Source organism: Balaenoptera acutorostrata, chromosome 11 (genome assembly GCF_949987535.1).
Source record: "Balaenoptera acutorostrata chromosome 11, mBalAcu1.1, whole genome shotgun sequence".
Lineage (NCBI taxonomy): Eukaryota > Metazoa > Chordata > Mammalia > Artiodactyla > Balaenopteridae > Balaenoptera > Balaenoptera acutorostrata.
Genome location: NC_080074.1, coordinates 27,122,002 through 27,136,829, shown reverse-complemented (window position 1 = coordinate 27,136,829; position 14,828 = coordinate 27,122,002). Strand labels below are relative to the sequence as shown.

Sequence of the window (14,828 nt, the reverse complement as noted above, 5' to 3'; positions counted from 1 at the left end):
TCTCATAAGGCCAGTTGTGGATAATGAGCTTCCACATATGAGGATACTGCCCCAGCACCGAGGAGTGGCTTTGTGTGTGTGTGCGTGCACCACGACTTTGTCCCCTACGAAAGCAGAAATACCAAGCTTGTTATCACCAGCCTTGTTGAAGGCTGAGATATGAACCGATGATTAAGGAACGTGGTACCTTAGCCAGTGGTAGGTAGTGAGGAAGAAAGGATGTAATCTTAGGACTAAGCCATAAGTTTTGCCACCCTGAAATTCAAATTATTTAATAGAAGTCATATTTCTCTTTTTTAAAAAATAGGTTATTCTTGGTGAGAATTTGACTTCTAATTGTCCGGAGGTTATCTATGAAATTAAAGAAGAAACACCTGTTTTCTACAAACTCGTTCCTCATCCTAAGAAGAATATCTACATCTATCTAACAGCTGGAAAAGAGGTAGGCAGAAAAATACTAGTTACTGTTTCTGTCTTATGAATACAAATTGTTTAATTGATGTCATTATCGAGTGGTGAAGCTTTTACTTTGAACTACTGAGTTTAAACACTGCTGCAGGCTTCAAGAAGACACGCAGTGGTTCACAGGCATGGAATTAAAAACCTTACTGTCAGTAAGTAAGCAAGAAATATTACCTCTTTAGACAATTTTATTATTGGCTATATTTCCAGTGCCAAGTTTTTCAGAGAAAGGTATGCTTGCAAATGGGAGCGTAATCAGCGAGGTAACTGAATTTACACATTGATCGTGTGGGCATTGAATGGTTAGATGCATTTATGAATATACCCGATGGGACTGGCTTTGGAATTTGGGGTTAATATCAGGCCATAGTCTCATACACATTCATGAACCAGGAAATATATGGCACTCACCCTCCCTCTCTTAATTTATCTGGCTGTTTTAGTTTTTCTTCTTGCTTCAGCTTACTGAAATAAAAAGGATACCTTTGTACATTTTCTTCATTTTTACAAAGTGCTTTCACCAAGGGAAGGAGGAGGGGAACTAATTGTTCCTGAGTCCCTACTGACACTGTGCTAGTTACTATTCCAAAGAGGGTCTCTCTAGATGCATAGAGTTGTACACACACACACACACACAGACCACAAAGTATAATAAACAATGTTAATGAAATCTGTCAATAATCTAGTGAGATAAAAATTACCCTTGTTTTATATATGAAGAACTAGGACTAAGAGAGGTTAAATATCTTCTCAAGGATATATATAGAGCTTTGTCAGGGCTAGGACTTAAATTCTACCCTGATGTTAAAGCCCATGATAAATGGTATCAAACCCCAAATTTGTGAAAACCAAACAGGCCATTCTGGCATGGTTGTTTTGACCCATGACCATTTGAACATACAAAGTGCAAAGAAGATAAGTGAGACTTACATAATTACATAATGGATATAACAGATGCCCTCGGCCCACCCTCATTTTCCATTCTTTTCCTCTCAGTCATTCTATGGAGAAGAGCAATGACATCAATCTCCACGTGCTGGCCAGGTCGCAGAGAAGATGTGCAGCACTTTTTCGCTTCTGACATTCCTAAAAAGGCTATATTGCCTTTTGCATGTTGAAATGCCAGTTGTTCAAAATGACCGCATTGAGATGGCCAGTGGATCTCATATACCTTTGTTCTTCACCATATAGAACCTTTTTGACCAGCTTGCTTCAACATTTAAACACTGTCTATTATATTTCTTCCCCAGGGTTCTAGTATTTGAAAGATTTTTGTCTACTCAACAAACTGCACTTATTAAGTAACAATTCCCATTCTCAGGCGTTATTTATCAAGGGCATCTCAAAACGGCCACTCAGAGCGCTGACTCTGCTACCACACGGAGCTGATAAAATTCCAGCTCAAAGCAAAGACACTTGCAGCCTTGCTTAGTCTGTGCATGTTTTTCCAATCAGCTTTTTGAAACATTGCAAATAGCTCATAAATCCTTTCCCAGACCCCAAGACTGTAGGCTGAGAACCACAGTGAGAACTACCAGTAGTTGATAGGTCCTCACTTTCTGAAGGTGAAGAGTTCTAGTCTGGCCATTCAAAGCCTGAAGTCCTGGGAAGAGTTTTCCGCTGGGCATCAAAGCTGGTTATTCTTACCTTCTTCACTTAGATTCACTGCTAGAGATCCTATTGGTAAGACTTTGGTTCTCTGGTTGAGCCAGTATAAGCCCTAGAGAGACAAAACCTAAGGAAGGTCCTTTCCTAGACTCTTGGGGAGATAGTAACAGCCAAACTAAAATGCCCTGCTACATCCATAGAATACCTGGTCATTAAAACAACCATATGGAAATAGATGCATTGCTGTGGAATAGTCCCTATAAATGTGTTAAGTTAAGAGAAGCAGGTCCAATGTAGTATTTATGGTGGCCTTTCTTTCACATAGTTATATGTTTGTGTGTTTAAGTACATGTAGAGTCATTCTCAAAGAATGTTCTAGAGACTCATTTTCCACTAAATGTTCTGAGCAAAAGTGGTCCCAGGAGCAGATGTTACTTATTGTACCGCTCCTAGAGTATCATAATAGAGCATTCAAAGGCTCTCAGAAGCCTTGTGCTAAGGAAACGTTTGCTTTTTCCCTGTGAGGTTTCACATGTTTGTTGGACCGTGGAAACTTTTTCTCATGTAGTAGCAATAGCCAACATTTATTGAGCGTTTATTATGTGCCGGGCAATGTTGGTAATAACCCCGTGAAGTCAGCAGCACTATCACCGTTTCACAGGTGAGGAAACAAGGTTGGAGAGATTCCGTGACATTTGTGAAAATCCCCCAGAATTACAAAGGTGTGCTGTGAGCTACAAGGAAATGTCCACATTCTGGTTAATTCTGGCTCAGGCTGGTGGTCTGCCCGCCACGTCTGTCAGCAGCACTGGGGACTGTGAGATGATGGGCGTGGTTATCCTTCACGAAGTCAGCTTGGAATGGAAGGGTATTCCTCGGGATAGCCCCTGCTTTTCTCACAAACCCCTTCTAGAACTCTCTATCTCTCTATATGTGTTAAGAAGTTACTTATACTTTCCAGCAGGTACAACTTCCTGGCTTAGTGAATTCTACAGGTTTCCTGACTACGCTGTGGGATTTTGCCTGCAGAAAATGCACCGTGTGAGGCTCAGGTCCTCCCTGCCTCCGCCCCCCAACCCCGCTTGGAGGCTCTGCCGGCCTCCAGGGCATGGGTGTGCCCAGCACCAGCGCCCACCTCAGGGACTGCTGTTTTCTGACAACCGGAAGAGGCAGCTCTAGGGGCCAGGAATGATTGGAAAACTCCCCCTGTTTCTTTTATTTTCACCTCCAGTGGAGGGAGTGTGAACAGTGAGCCAGGAGAGGAGGCGACGGGTTACCCCTAAGAGGGGTGCGGGAGGGTGGTCCTCATTTCCGTGTCAAGTGCCAACCTCGTGCTGACACTCCAGGTCAGAGCCTGTTGCTTTCCCCAGACGCTCATCTCCAAGGTGCCGTTGACTGTCACTGAATACCAGGTGACCTGATTCCACTATCCTTGAAAATCACTATTGGTAGGTCAGAAACCTGACTGTGGATCAGGCTCACCTGTGAGAACTCTTAAAAAGGCAGATTCCTAGGCCCCACCCCAGACCTACTCAACTAGAGTCTCAGCAGCAGGGGGTCTGGGAATCTGCCCTTTCAAAAGCTCCCCAGGAGATGCGGATAAACTGCTTCATACCCTAGAACTTGAGAACCGCTGCCCGATGTCATTACACAGACGTTCGGCGTCTGAGTGGATAAATGTCTCTTTGTGGCCCTTCATCAGATAAGGTGTTGTAGCTTTTCTGGTGTTGCTCGTAATTCCCTCTGAACTGCCGTCATCTTTATTTTTAGGTGAGGAGAATTCGTGTTGCGAACTGCAGTCAACATGAATCCTGTTCGGAGTGTTTAGCAGCGACAGACCCTCACTGCGGTTGGTGCCGTTCGCTACAGAGGTATTTCCTGAGTTCTTTCTCACCAACTCACAATTTCGAAACAGTGTCATGCGGCTGCACACTTGTTGCCCTACTTTAAGGATCCGTTCCAATGACCTGGGGGAACTCATCTCTGCGCCAACTAAAATACCATCGTGTAATCTGAATTAATTCTCAGGGATGTTCCCAGTTGCGTCGGTGCTGCTGAATCATTTGACCTGAACCACTGAGAGGGTCCCCAACGTGGAGGGCAGGGGTTGAGAGGGGTTGGGGGGAAGGATACCGGCGTAAGTTGGAGCTGTCACTTTAGCTTTTACTTTCTACAGAGTTCTCCAAGACTGGAGAGAGATGCAAAATGTTCTCTGTCAGAGGAGATAAAAGAATAGGCGTGTTTGAAAATTTTCAGATGAATCCTCATGATGTCACGTGTTTGGTTGGCTCCGTGGAAGCCTGATTATTGATGATGTTGTCTCTGGATGCGCTGTACAGCTGTGCACAGGCCTGATGTGCAGACGCAGTCTCCGGGCAGAATCTGCCCAGCCTGGTCTTGAATTACGATGTTCACGACCCATCTAGGCCCAGGGCGACTTGTAGCAGCTTCCTCGCCATGGCAGCTCCCAGCGTCGCTGGGACCGGCCTGGTTGGATTCGCTGTTGCCATGGCAACCCAGTACTCGGGCTTTTGCTATAGAAGCAAGGAAGAGAGAGCCTGAGCTGCAGCTCAGGCAGGGGGAAAAAAAAAACATAACAGTGTCTGTCAGTTTGGTGCTTTCAGTTTTTAAAGGTGAAAAAGGATAAGAAAGAGTAGAACAGGTGCAGAGAAGCTGAAGGCTAAACAAGGGGCAATTTAGGGAAAGAAAAGAAGACTGGGAGTAGAATTTGGGAGCCTTTGGGGGAGGAAGGCAAGAGCAATGAAGGGAGAGGGGAAAAATACAATATAAGCAAGAGGTTCAGGAAACAAACTAAAAATATGGGGATGGAATTAATTAAGAGTTCATGGAGGAAGTCTGAAGCTGAGATGCAACAAGACGCATAATTGCCCTTGCTTTTGCTGAGCTTCCTTACCGGGCTGTTTCCTTCAGAATCATCGGCAGACAAAAGAGGCAAGGCCAGGAAGATTCTCATGAATAATTGTAATTGGGTAGGAACGTTTTCTTCTTGTCGCTTGCCTAAGACTAGAGTTTAAGAAATTAACTGATCATGAACAGCACTGCATCGCCACACACCCACTAAGCAGTTTGCCATAATCTTTCTGATCTGTTCCATTTATGTAGCTTCTCTGTCTATATTTGTAGAGCTCTGTGCAGGAGTTAATTCAGTGACAGCAGTGGAGATGGCGGTGATGGTCACAGTGGTGATGGTGATTAAATAGCCATGCGTAGCAGCTAGTGGCTACTCTATTGGCAAACACAGGTCTGGCGTTCATAGGAGATGTCCGAGCTGGTGATATGACTTTGGGGGTTAGCAGTGTTCTGATGGTACGTTGTGAAGTCTTCAGACCAGATGAGGGAGGGAGTGTAGATTGAGAGGAGGATTAGTTGGAGGACTGAGCATTGAGGCCGTGCAGTGTTTAGGGGTCAAGAAGATGAAGAAGTAACAGACGCGGAGACAACAAGCAGAAGGGGAAGCGGAAAGACTAAAGAAGGTTGCCGGCTAGAAGCCCAGGGAAAAAAGGAGGAGGGGAGTGGTCCATTGTGCCAGATTGTGCAGAGAGGTCAGGCAAGAGAGGAAGAGAATTGAGCCACTGGACTTAGCAGGCGATGACTGGTTACGGTGACAAGGGCAGGAAGTGGTGCTAAAGCTGTAAGAGAAAATTAGAAGAGGGCAGGGTGGAGACAACTCTTTAGAGGAGCTTTGCTGAGAAAGACAGCAGAAAAATGGAGCAGACGTTGGAGGAAAAAGTGGAGTCCAGAGAGCTTTGGGGTTTTTTTTGTTTGTTTTTTTTTTAATTTTTATTTATTTATTTATTTATTTTTGGCTGCGTCGGGTCTTCGTTTCTGTGCGAGGGCTTTCTCTAGTTGTGGCGAGCAGGGGCCACTCTTCATCACAGTGCGCGGGCCTCTCACTGTCGCGGCCTCTCTTGTTGCGGAGCACAGGCTCCAGACGCGCAGGCTCAGTAGTTGTGGCTCACGGGCCCAGTTGCTCCACGGCATGTGGGATCTTCCCAGACCGGGGCTCGAACCCATGTCCCCTGCATTGGCAGGCAGATTCTCAATCACTGCGCCACCAGGGAAGCCCCTGGGTTTTTTTTAAGATACATGAAATAGTGTGTTTTTGTGCTGTCGGGAAAGTTCCAGTAGAGAGAGAGAAACTGACGATACAGGAGAGAGAAGGGAGAACTGTGGGGTGTTGTCTTTCAGCAGATGAAAGAAAATATGATCTTGTGTGCCAGCGGGGGGCCCAGCCTCAGCCAGGAGCATGGGACCCTTCATCCTTGGTCATGGGAGGGAAGGTGAAGAATATGGGCTCAGGAGCAGGTCGGTGATGGAAGCATGCACAGTGTCTTTGCATGTGGCTTTACATCATTCTCAGTAATGTAAGGTGGGTGAGGTGAGGGAGGAAGCCCTGGAGTTGGAAGGGAGAAGAGAGAGAAGGTATGGGACAGAGTGGAAGAGAGAACAGAGCCGGGAGAGGGAGAACAGTTGCCAGACAACATCAGGGCTCCCTTGAAGTCAGTGGTCTTGCTTTTGAAGTGAGAGCAGTAAGCATGGGTTTGCTTTCACAAGCCATGTTTGGCTCCATGGGCATAGTGGTAAGGTAGTGGAGAGTTAGATTTAGCCAGAGATGGGGCTTAGCCAGGAAATACATTCAAGAGGGGAAAGCGGGGCCCAGGAGCTGAGGGTGCCTGCAAGGGATGGGCAGTGATATGCATGTGGGTACTTACAATAGTGGACCCTGGTCTCCAAGCCAGAAGTGAGCTCTAGGGAGGGACGTGAGGACACGAGGGGAGTGAGGGTTGTGAAAAGGTAGCCAGCTCTGTGCAAGGGAGGTTGTTTTGGGGTTTAAATCTTGTTGGACCTGGGGAACTGGAGAAGAGGTAGTGGTCGGCCTATGGGGAACTTGAAATTAAGGTCATGGAGGGGGCAGAGTTATTGGTACTGACAAGGTCTGGGGTGTGATTGTGTAGCTGAAATAGGATGGAGGGCAAGATCATTGGCAGAGAGGGTCAGGGAACTGAGGAGGGGTCAGAGTGTTCGGTGGACCAGTCACCAAGAAGGGCTATGGGAGCAATGTTGGAGAGACCGAGGAGCCAAATAGTCAAGAAAAGAAAGGAATTGCCCATGGGCGGGGTGGTCTGTGGATGGTCTTGATGAGGAGGGGTCGGGGGCGGGGGTCTGGCAGATGGCCCTATGGCGTGAGCTTCCGAGCTGGGGAGCGCAGGGGATGGGGCCAGGCTTGGAAAGAAAGGAAGAAGATTCATCCCGAAGAGGCAGGAAGACACAAATAGGACCACTGTGATGAGGGAGAGGAACCAGCCAGCCCTTGGTGGGCTGCAGGGAGGCAGTGTCCTCGGGGAGAGCCTGGTGATCAAGACCAGCAAGAGGGTGAAGGGAACAATTGAGGAAGTTGAAGACATCAGGACTTTTATTGATGATAAAGGAATCCAGCCTTCTGGAAAAGCCTGCTCACGGCTTCCCCTGCTTCTGCTCTTGTCCCCTCACCCCTGCCCCAGGAGGAGTGGTCTTGTAAAAATCTAAACCAGATCATTTTATTCCCCAGCTTAAAAACCTCCACTGGCCTCCGTCACAGAATTCAGTCTGACTCCCCTGCTCCCAGGGCCTGAATACAGGGCTTCCCAGAATCGGGTCCTTGGTTATTCTCAGACATCTCATGCCACTCTCTCCTTGGTTCATTCGACCCCAGCCACACGAGCTTTCTTTCTGACTTAAGAATATGCCAGGCTTGTTCCTGCCTCAGGGACTTTTCACCTGCTGTTTTCCTCAGTCTAGAAAATTCTTCCCCAAATCCTTCCACGGCTGGCTCTTTCTTGCTCATCAGGTCCCAGCATACATGTCTCCCTGCAATGACCCAGTCTGAAGTAGCCTCACCTGTGACATCACTGTTTTATATTCTTCCTGGCCCCATCACTATTTGAAATGATCTTCTTTCTCTGCCTCTTCCTTTATTAAAATGTAAGTTGCATGGGAACCTCGTCTTGTTCATGACTGTATCCCCAGAATCTAGAATGGTGCCTGGTGCATAGTAGGTGCTTAAAAAATAGACGTTAAATGAATGGAGTACACTGAGTGATTGGGAAACTACCAATGGCAGGCTGAGACGTGTGCGTTAAGTATGATAAAACATTCCGGATTTGTGGACTGATGGCCCTTCCCAGCCACGTCAGATCACTTGGTTTCAAACTGGCTTGGTTCTGACCTGAGATGAAATGAAACTAAGCCTCAGATCTGTGACTCGTGTTAAGCTGTCAGTACCATTCAAAATTAGGAATTCTAAAGGGGGTTGTTTTCTTATAACTGTAGAGCATCCCACTGTGTTTATTGTAAATGTCACAGATTTATTTAGAAACATAATTTATTTTCTCTATTGAGAAGGTTGGGCTTTATTTCATACACGTCTAGAAAGTGGATTTGTTGAGGTGGGGTGGTGCAAGGAAATGATCTTAACTTCCTTTTGATCGGACGTTAAGAATAGGCATCCAGTATAAGCAGACAAAAAGCAATTAGATAAACAGTGAGCTCTAAAAAGTCTAGTATTTTATTGTTGGAACCTCAAATCCAACCTATGTTGAATTTGTCTGTGTGGGTGGAAAATGAATTTTTGCAGGCTGAATATCTTGGGTTTGGAAGCAGCTTCTCAGTTTCTCCCATACTGCAAAGCACAGCACATGTGTTTAGTTATGGATTTCCACAGAACTGGCAATCCGGAACCAATGAGCGGGTGAGGTTCCAGAAGTTCATTTGCAAGTTTGTTTGGCACTCGGAATGCATTTTCCCATAGAAACAATGTCATAAATTAAGGACTGATTCCCAAGTCAGCCCACAAAATTCAATTTATCTAATTTCAACAAATATTTATTGAATCTCTACCAAGAACCCAATGTGGGAAGTGAGATAACTAGGTGATACTGAGAGAAATCAGATGCCGTTCTTGGCCTTAAGGAATTCACGTGCCAGCTAGGCAGACAGACATGTCAGTGGCCAACGTTCATTCATTCAGTCATACATCCCATCAACAGATATTTACTGAGCGCCTACTATGTGCTTGGGATACTGTTCTTTCTTGCCCGCATGGAGCTTGCAGTCTAGTGAGGGATAGAGACAGTGTTAGTAGTCAGGTTTCTGCTCCAGTAATACTGTGTTAACAAACAGATTTTTAGTGACTTACAAGAACAAAAATTTGTTTTTCTTGATCATGGGTCAGCTTCAGCAGTGGCTGCAGGTGGAGAGTTTGATTCAGGTCTGCTTCATATGTCTCTCATCCTGCACGTACTCTCCTCAAGGCAGGTAGCAGAAGCACAAGAACCCAAGCTAAACTCTGCAGCACATTCAGAGCCTCCGCTCATGTCGTGTTTGCTGATATTCCACTGGCAAGCAAGCCACATAGCCAAGCCCAGCATCAGTGGGGTAGTGAAACATACACTGCCTACTCTAGTGGCAAAGGGTATGGGTGTGTTATTCCAGTACAGGAGAGATTGCGGAACTGGGAACAATAATCCGGTCTACCCTAATAAGTTAAGGAGCTACCAATCTACTAGTAAGTAAATAGAGAATAATAGGGTTAGCACAGAGGACGTGGAGGATTCCATGGGGACACATAAAAAAAACCAAACAAACATCTAACCAGCAAATAGCAAGTGTTGGCGAGGGTGTGGAGAAAAGGGAACCCTCGTGCACTGTTGGTGGGAATGTAAATTGGTGCGGCCACTATGGAGGACATTTTGGAGGTTCCTCAAAAAATTAAAAATAGAACCACCAGCTGATCCAGCAATTCCACTTCTAGGTATTTTTCTGAAGAAAATGGAACACTAATTCGAAAAGATACATTCATCCCTATGTTCATTGTAGCAGTATTCACAATAGACAAGATATGGAAGCAGCCTAAGTGTCCATCGATAGACAAATGGATAAACAAGATGTGGTGTATATATACACAGTGGAATACTACTCAGCCATTATAAAAATGAAATCTTGCCATTTGCAGCAACATGCATGGACCTAGAGGGCATTATGCTAAGGGAAATAAGTCAGAGAAAGGCAAATATTGTATGATTTCATTTATATGTGGAATCTAAGGAACAAAACAGATGAACAAAAATAACAAAGCAGAAACAGAGTCGTGGGTACAGAAACAAACAGGTGGTTGCCCAAGAGGAGGGGGTGGGGGGATGAGTGAAATTGGTGAGGGAGATTAAGAGGTACAAACTTCCAGTACAAAAAAATTAGTCATGGGAGTGAAATGTACAGCATGGAGAATATAGTCAATAATATGGTAATAACTTTGTGTGGCAATGGATGGTAACTAGACTTGTCGTGGTGATTATTTTGTAATGTATAGAAATATCAAATCACTGTATTATGCACGTGGAGCTAACATAGTGTTATATAGGTCAGTTATACTTCAGTTACAAAGACAACAACAGGTACAGTGAAAATGAATCCATCAAAGGAAACTAACCTAAACTTAAGGTCAGAGAAGGCTTCCTGGAGGAAGGGATGTCTAAGCTGAGCCTGAAGTGTGAGCAGATGTCATCCAGGTAGAGAGGAAGCGGGGGAAGCTGAGGGAACAGGCGGTGCCAAGGCTGGAAGCTGGAGGGGCGCCTGGCCTAATGCACAGTAGGGGAAGCGTGCTGTCTGAGGAGCGTTGTTAATGAGGGTGGCATGGTAGGCAGGGGCAGGGGAGGAGGGGTCTTAAAACCCATGTTAAAGCATTTGAATTTCCTTGGAAAGACTTTGGGAAGCCATCCCAGGGCTTCAATCAGAAGACAGACTAGATCATTTGTGTGTTTCAGAACAAGCATTCTGGTGCAAGGTAGACTAGAGACGACACCGCTGGAAGCCAGCAGGTCCCTTAGAAGGTGGTTGTAAACCAGCAAGAGATTGGGGACTGAATAAGAGAGATGGTAGTGGGGATGGAAAGAAGTAGGTGGATTTAAGAGCTATTTGGAAGGTAGAATTGACAGGACTTAGGGATTAATTGGATCCCCCCTTGAGTCTGACACACTAAAAATGGGGCCATAAAATGAAAAATAAAATATCAAGGTGGCCACTGTTTTTCTGGAAGATGTATTCTTTCTCCCTTGATCTAAGTCCTCACAAAGAAAGTAAAGAAATGATACCAAACATACACTGGATTCCTACCGTGTTCCAGGCCTTGTACGAGGCACTAGGTTGGAGCCCAAAGAACGGGTACCCAAGTCAGAAGGAGAAGGACTTCCAAGAGATGTGGAGCTGAGTCTCATAGGTGCAGGGGCTTTGCTGTTGAGATGATAGGGCAAAGAGCATGGGTATCTGCCTTGTGTACCAGAGGGACAGAGGTGTCATTGACCGAGCAGGAATGTTGGAGAACTAGCCGGTTTGGGGTGCCCAGTGATGCAGGGGGATGACTTCCACACTGGAAGCAGGAAGAAGGCAGACCTGGAGCCAGTGTATGGGGTTGAATCCAGGCTTCTGTGTGACCTGCGAGTTTCTTGTCTTCCCTGTGCTAGATCTCCTCTTCTGTAAAGCAGGCTAGTAACGGTGCCTCCCTTGCAGGGTTGCTGAGAGAATTAAACCGGATGATGTGCATGAAGTCCTAGGCACAATTGCCTGTTCAGAGCAAGCACTCAAGTGATGTTAACTACTACTGTGGAGGAAGCCCAGAGGAAGGAGCCCTTGGCTGTAACCAAGGTTGGGAAAGGCTTCAGAGAGGAGGTGGCATTAAAATTGGGTCTTGGGGAAGAGGAAAAAAAATGGGTCTTGAGGCCTGAGTAGACGTTCACTGAGGGAAGGAGCGGGTGAGAGGTAATTCGGGGAGCAGAACCAGCACAGTAAAGAGATCATTTTATTTTATTGTTTCGGCCATGCGACCTGTGGGATCTTAGCTCCCCGACCAGGGATCGAACCCGCAGCCCCTGTAGTGGAAACACAGAGTCTTAACCACTGGACCACCAGGGAAGTCACTACAATAAGAGATCTTTTGAGGGGATGGCAAATTGAATCATGTTACCCCAGCACTGGCTCTGGAAGCAAGGAAGTAAATGGGAGGGACCACGATGGGAAGGGCTCTGAGTCTGGACTTTATTAGTTGATGCTGGGAACTTATTAAAGGGTTTTCAACAGAGGACTGGCACGATCATATTTGTGTTTTTAAAAGATGACCCTGATGGCATTGTGTATAGAAGACGAAGTGTGTTAACCCAAGCATTAATTGTACCACACTTGCCACTCCTGCCCCCTCTAGGGTCACTGTCTTCTAGTATATTTTACAAAGAGTGAGTTTATCTCACGTCTCTTCCTGAGTCATCTACTTAGCGGCTGTTTCTCCAAATTTCACGTACCTCTCCACTTCTCCCAACACCACCACGGGCTCCACTTGCGGTCCCAATCACGTAATGGAACCAGGGCTGGGTCCTCTTCAGAAAATGGGCCACATGGGAGAGGCCACACTCACCTTGATTGTCCCATCCCAGAATGCCCCACCCCCCACAGGATGTGTTCAGGGTGGGGACAAAGCCCCCAGGCGTGCTAATGATAAGGTATCTGTGGGCTCCCCTCACTTATTTGTATAAATTTAACGTTTACTCATATCCTTCTGCATGTTTCTTCCACGTTTACAGTTAGAAGACTTCCAGGCAGCCCCTGGTAGCAGTTTTTAGGTTTTCATCTGCTGGCTGGCTGTTCAACACATGACACTGTGAACGAGGTCATTTCTCAACCCGGTCTGACAACAGACTTTCTGAAAGGGTTGGGGTAACAGAAGGGGATTTGAACACTGGAGAGAAAAACTAAAATCCGCCTGCTAAAAATATTCATCCTCAATACCCTAGAGTAATAAGCAAAAAGAATTCAGTGATTTGCTTATGGACAAACCCAGTTCCTTGCATTGCTCTCCTGTCTTGAGGTCTGTCTTCCCTCTGTCTCCCAAGAGACATGCCTTCCTCAAGCCTCCCCAGGGCCAATCAACAACCCTAAGGCCTATGAGCTGCTATTGCCTGAAAACTTGACCAAGACAACCCCTGGTGCATGGTAACCCATAGCCACATTCTTCTGAAACCTGAGTTACTCTGGTTCGGTCTGCCATCATGAGAGCTGGGCACTGTGTAGCCGAGAAGGCCCCTGAGGGCTTTTCAGTAGAGGAATCCATCAGAATGTGCCCACTTATCCTTCAGAAAGCTATTACAGTGCCCCTTCTCCAGGAAGCCTGCCTTGAGTCCAGGCGCAGCCAGGAGACAGGGTCACCATGCATGGAGGAGAATATGCTTATCACACACCACATGCTGTGCCCTGAACGTTCCATGCATGTTCCATTTAGTCCTCCTGGTACCTTGTGAAGAAAGTACTATTACAATTCCCACTTTTGAGACGAGAAAACAGCCTTAGGTTTCTATATTCATTTCCTACTGCTGCGGTAGCAAATCACCACAACCTTGCTGGCCTAAAACAACATACATTTATTATCTTGCAGTTCTGGAGGTCAGAAGTCTGCAGTGGGTTTCACTGGGCTAAAACCAAGGTGTAGAAAGGTCTTCATTCCTTCTGGAGGCTGTAGGGAGAATCCGTTTCCTTGTCTTTTCTAGTATCGGGAGGCAGCCTACGTTCCTTGGCTTGCGGCCTCTTCTTGCATCTTCAAAGCCAGCGGTCTAGCCTCTTCAGATCTTTCTGGCTCTGAATTCTGTTTCCATCATCACGTCTCTTTTGCTGACTCTGACCATCCTGCCTCCTCTTATACAGCCTCTTGTGATTACTTTGAGCCCACTCGGATAATCCAAGATAATCTCCCCATTTTGAGATCCTTAACCACATCTTTGAAGTCCTTCTTGCCATGTAAGGTAACATATTCACAAGTTCCAGAGGTTAGGACGTAGATATCTTTGGGAGCCATTAATCTGCTTACTACAGGTTGTGTAAGTAGTAGAACCAGGATTCAAATGTAGGCTCAGCTCTAACTCCCAAGCCAGTACCTTTACCTACCACTATAGAGAAAGGGAAGAGAAACAAAGGAGACATTATCCCTCATGGTGGTGGGAGGAGAGGGCGGATCCCGGTCCAAATGGACCCACCATGGATGACTGGTTAAATATGGAACTCCGGGTCAACCTGAGTTATAGATAGAAACCCTTCCACCTTGAAAGTTTAAGCATCCATGCATTCACTTAACAGATCTTTATTGAGCACCTAGTGTGTGTCAGACACTGTTCTAAGCACCAGGATTCTCTAGCAGTGAACAGCTCAGTCCCAAATCTTTGCCCTCATGGAGGTCCTTCCAGTGAGCTGTGTTAGTTTCCTAGAGCTGCCGTAGCAAGTGGTCACCAACTCAGTGGTTTCCAACAATGCAGATTTATTCTCTCACAGTTCTGGAGGCTGGAAATCCAAAATCAAGTTGTTAGCAGGGCCACATTACCTCTGAAGGCTGGAGGGGTGAAACCTTCCTCTCCTCTTCCAGCTTCTGGTGGCTCCTGGTGTTTCTTGGCTCTGGCAGCATATCTCCAACCTCTGCCTCCATCTTTATGTGGCCTTAAATGTCCTTCTCCTCTCTCTTGGCAAAACACTAGTCATTGAACACCTTAAATCCGGGACGATTTCATCTTGAGATCCTTAACTAATTACATCTGCAAAGGCCCTATTTCCAAATAAGGTCACATTCTGAGATTCCGGGTGGATGTGAATTGTGGGAACCACATTATTCGACCCACTACATGAGGGAAGATGGACAGTGTGAAAATAAAGAAGGAAATAGCATGTCAGATGCA

General features: G+C 46.1%; 1 protein-coding gene across 2 annotated transcripts in view; it reads left to right on the top strand.

The window, feature by feature from the left end:
• The window catches only part of PLXNC1 (plexin C1), a 305,776-nt gene that overhangs the window by 190,852 nt on the left and 100,096 nt on the right, over positions 1-14,828 (top strand). For both annotated transcript variants that reach the window (XM_057556153.1, XM_057556152.1), the window contains 2 exons: positions 308-442; positions 3,841-3,941. In XM_057556153.1, coding sequence (XP_057412136.1) covers positions 308-442; positions 3,841-3,941 — 236 coding nt within the window. The remainder of the gene's footprint in view (positions 1-307; positions 443-3,840; positions 3,942-14,828) is intronic.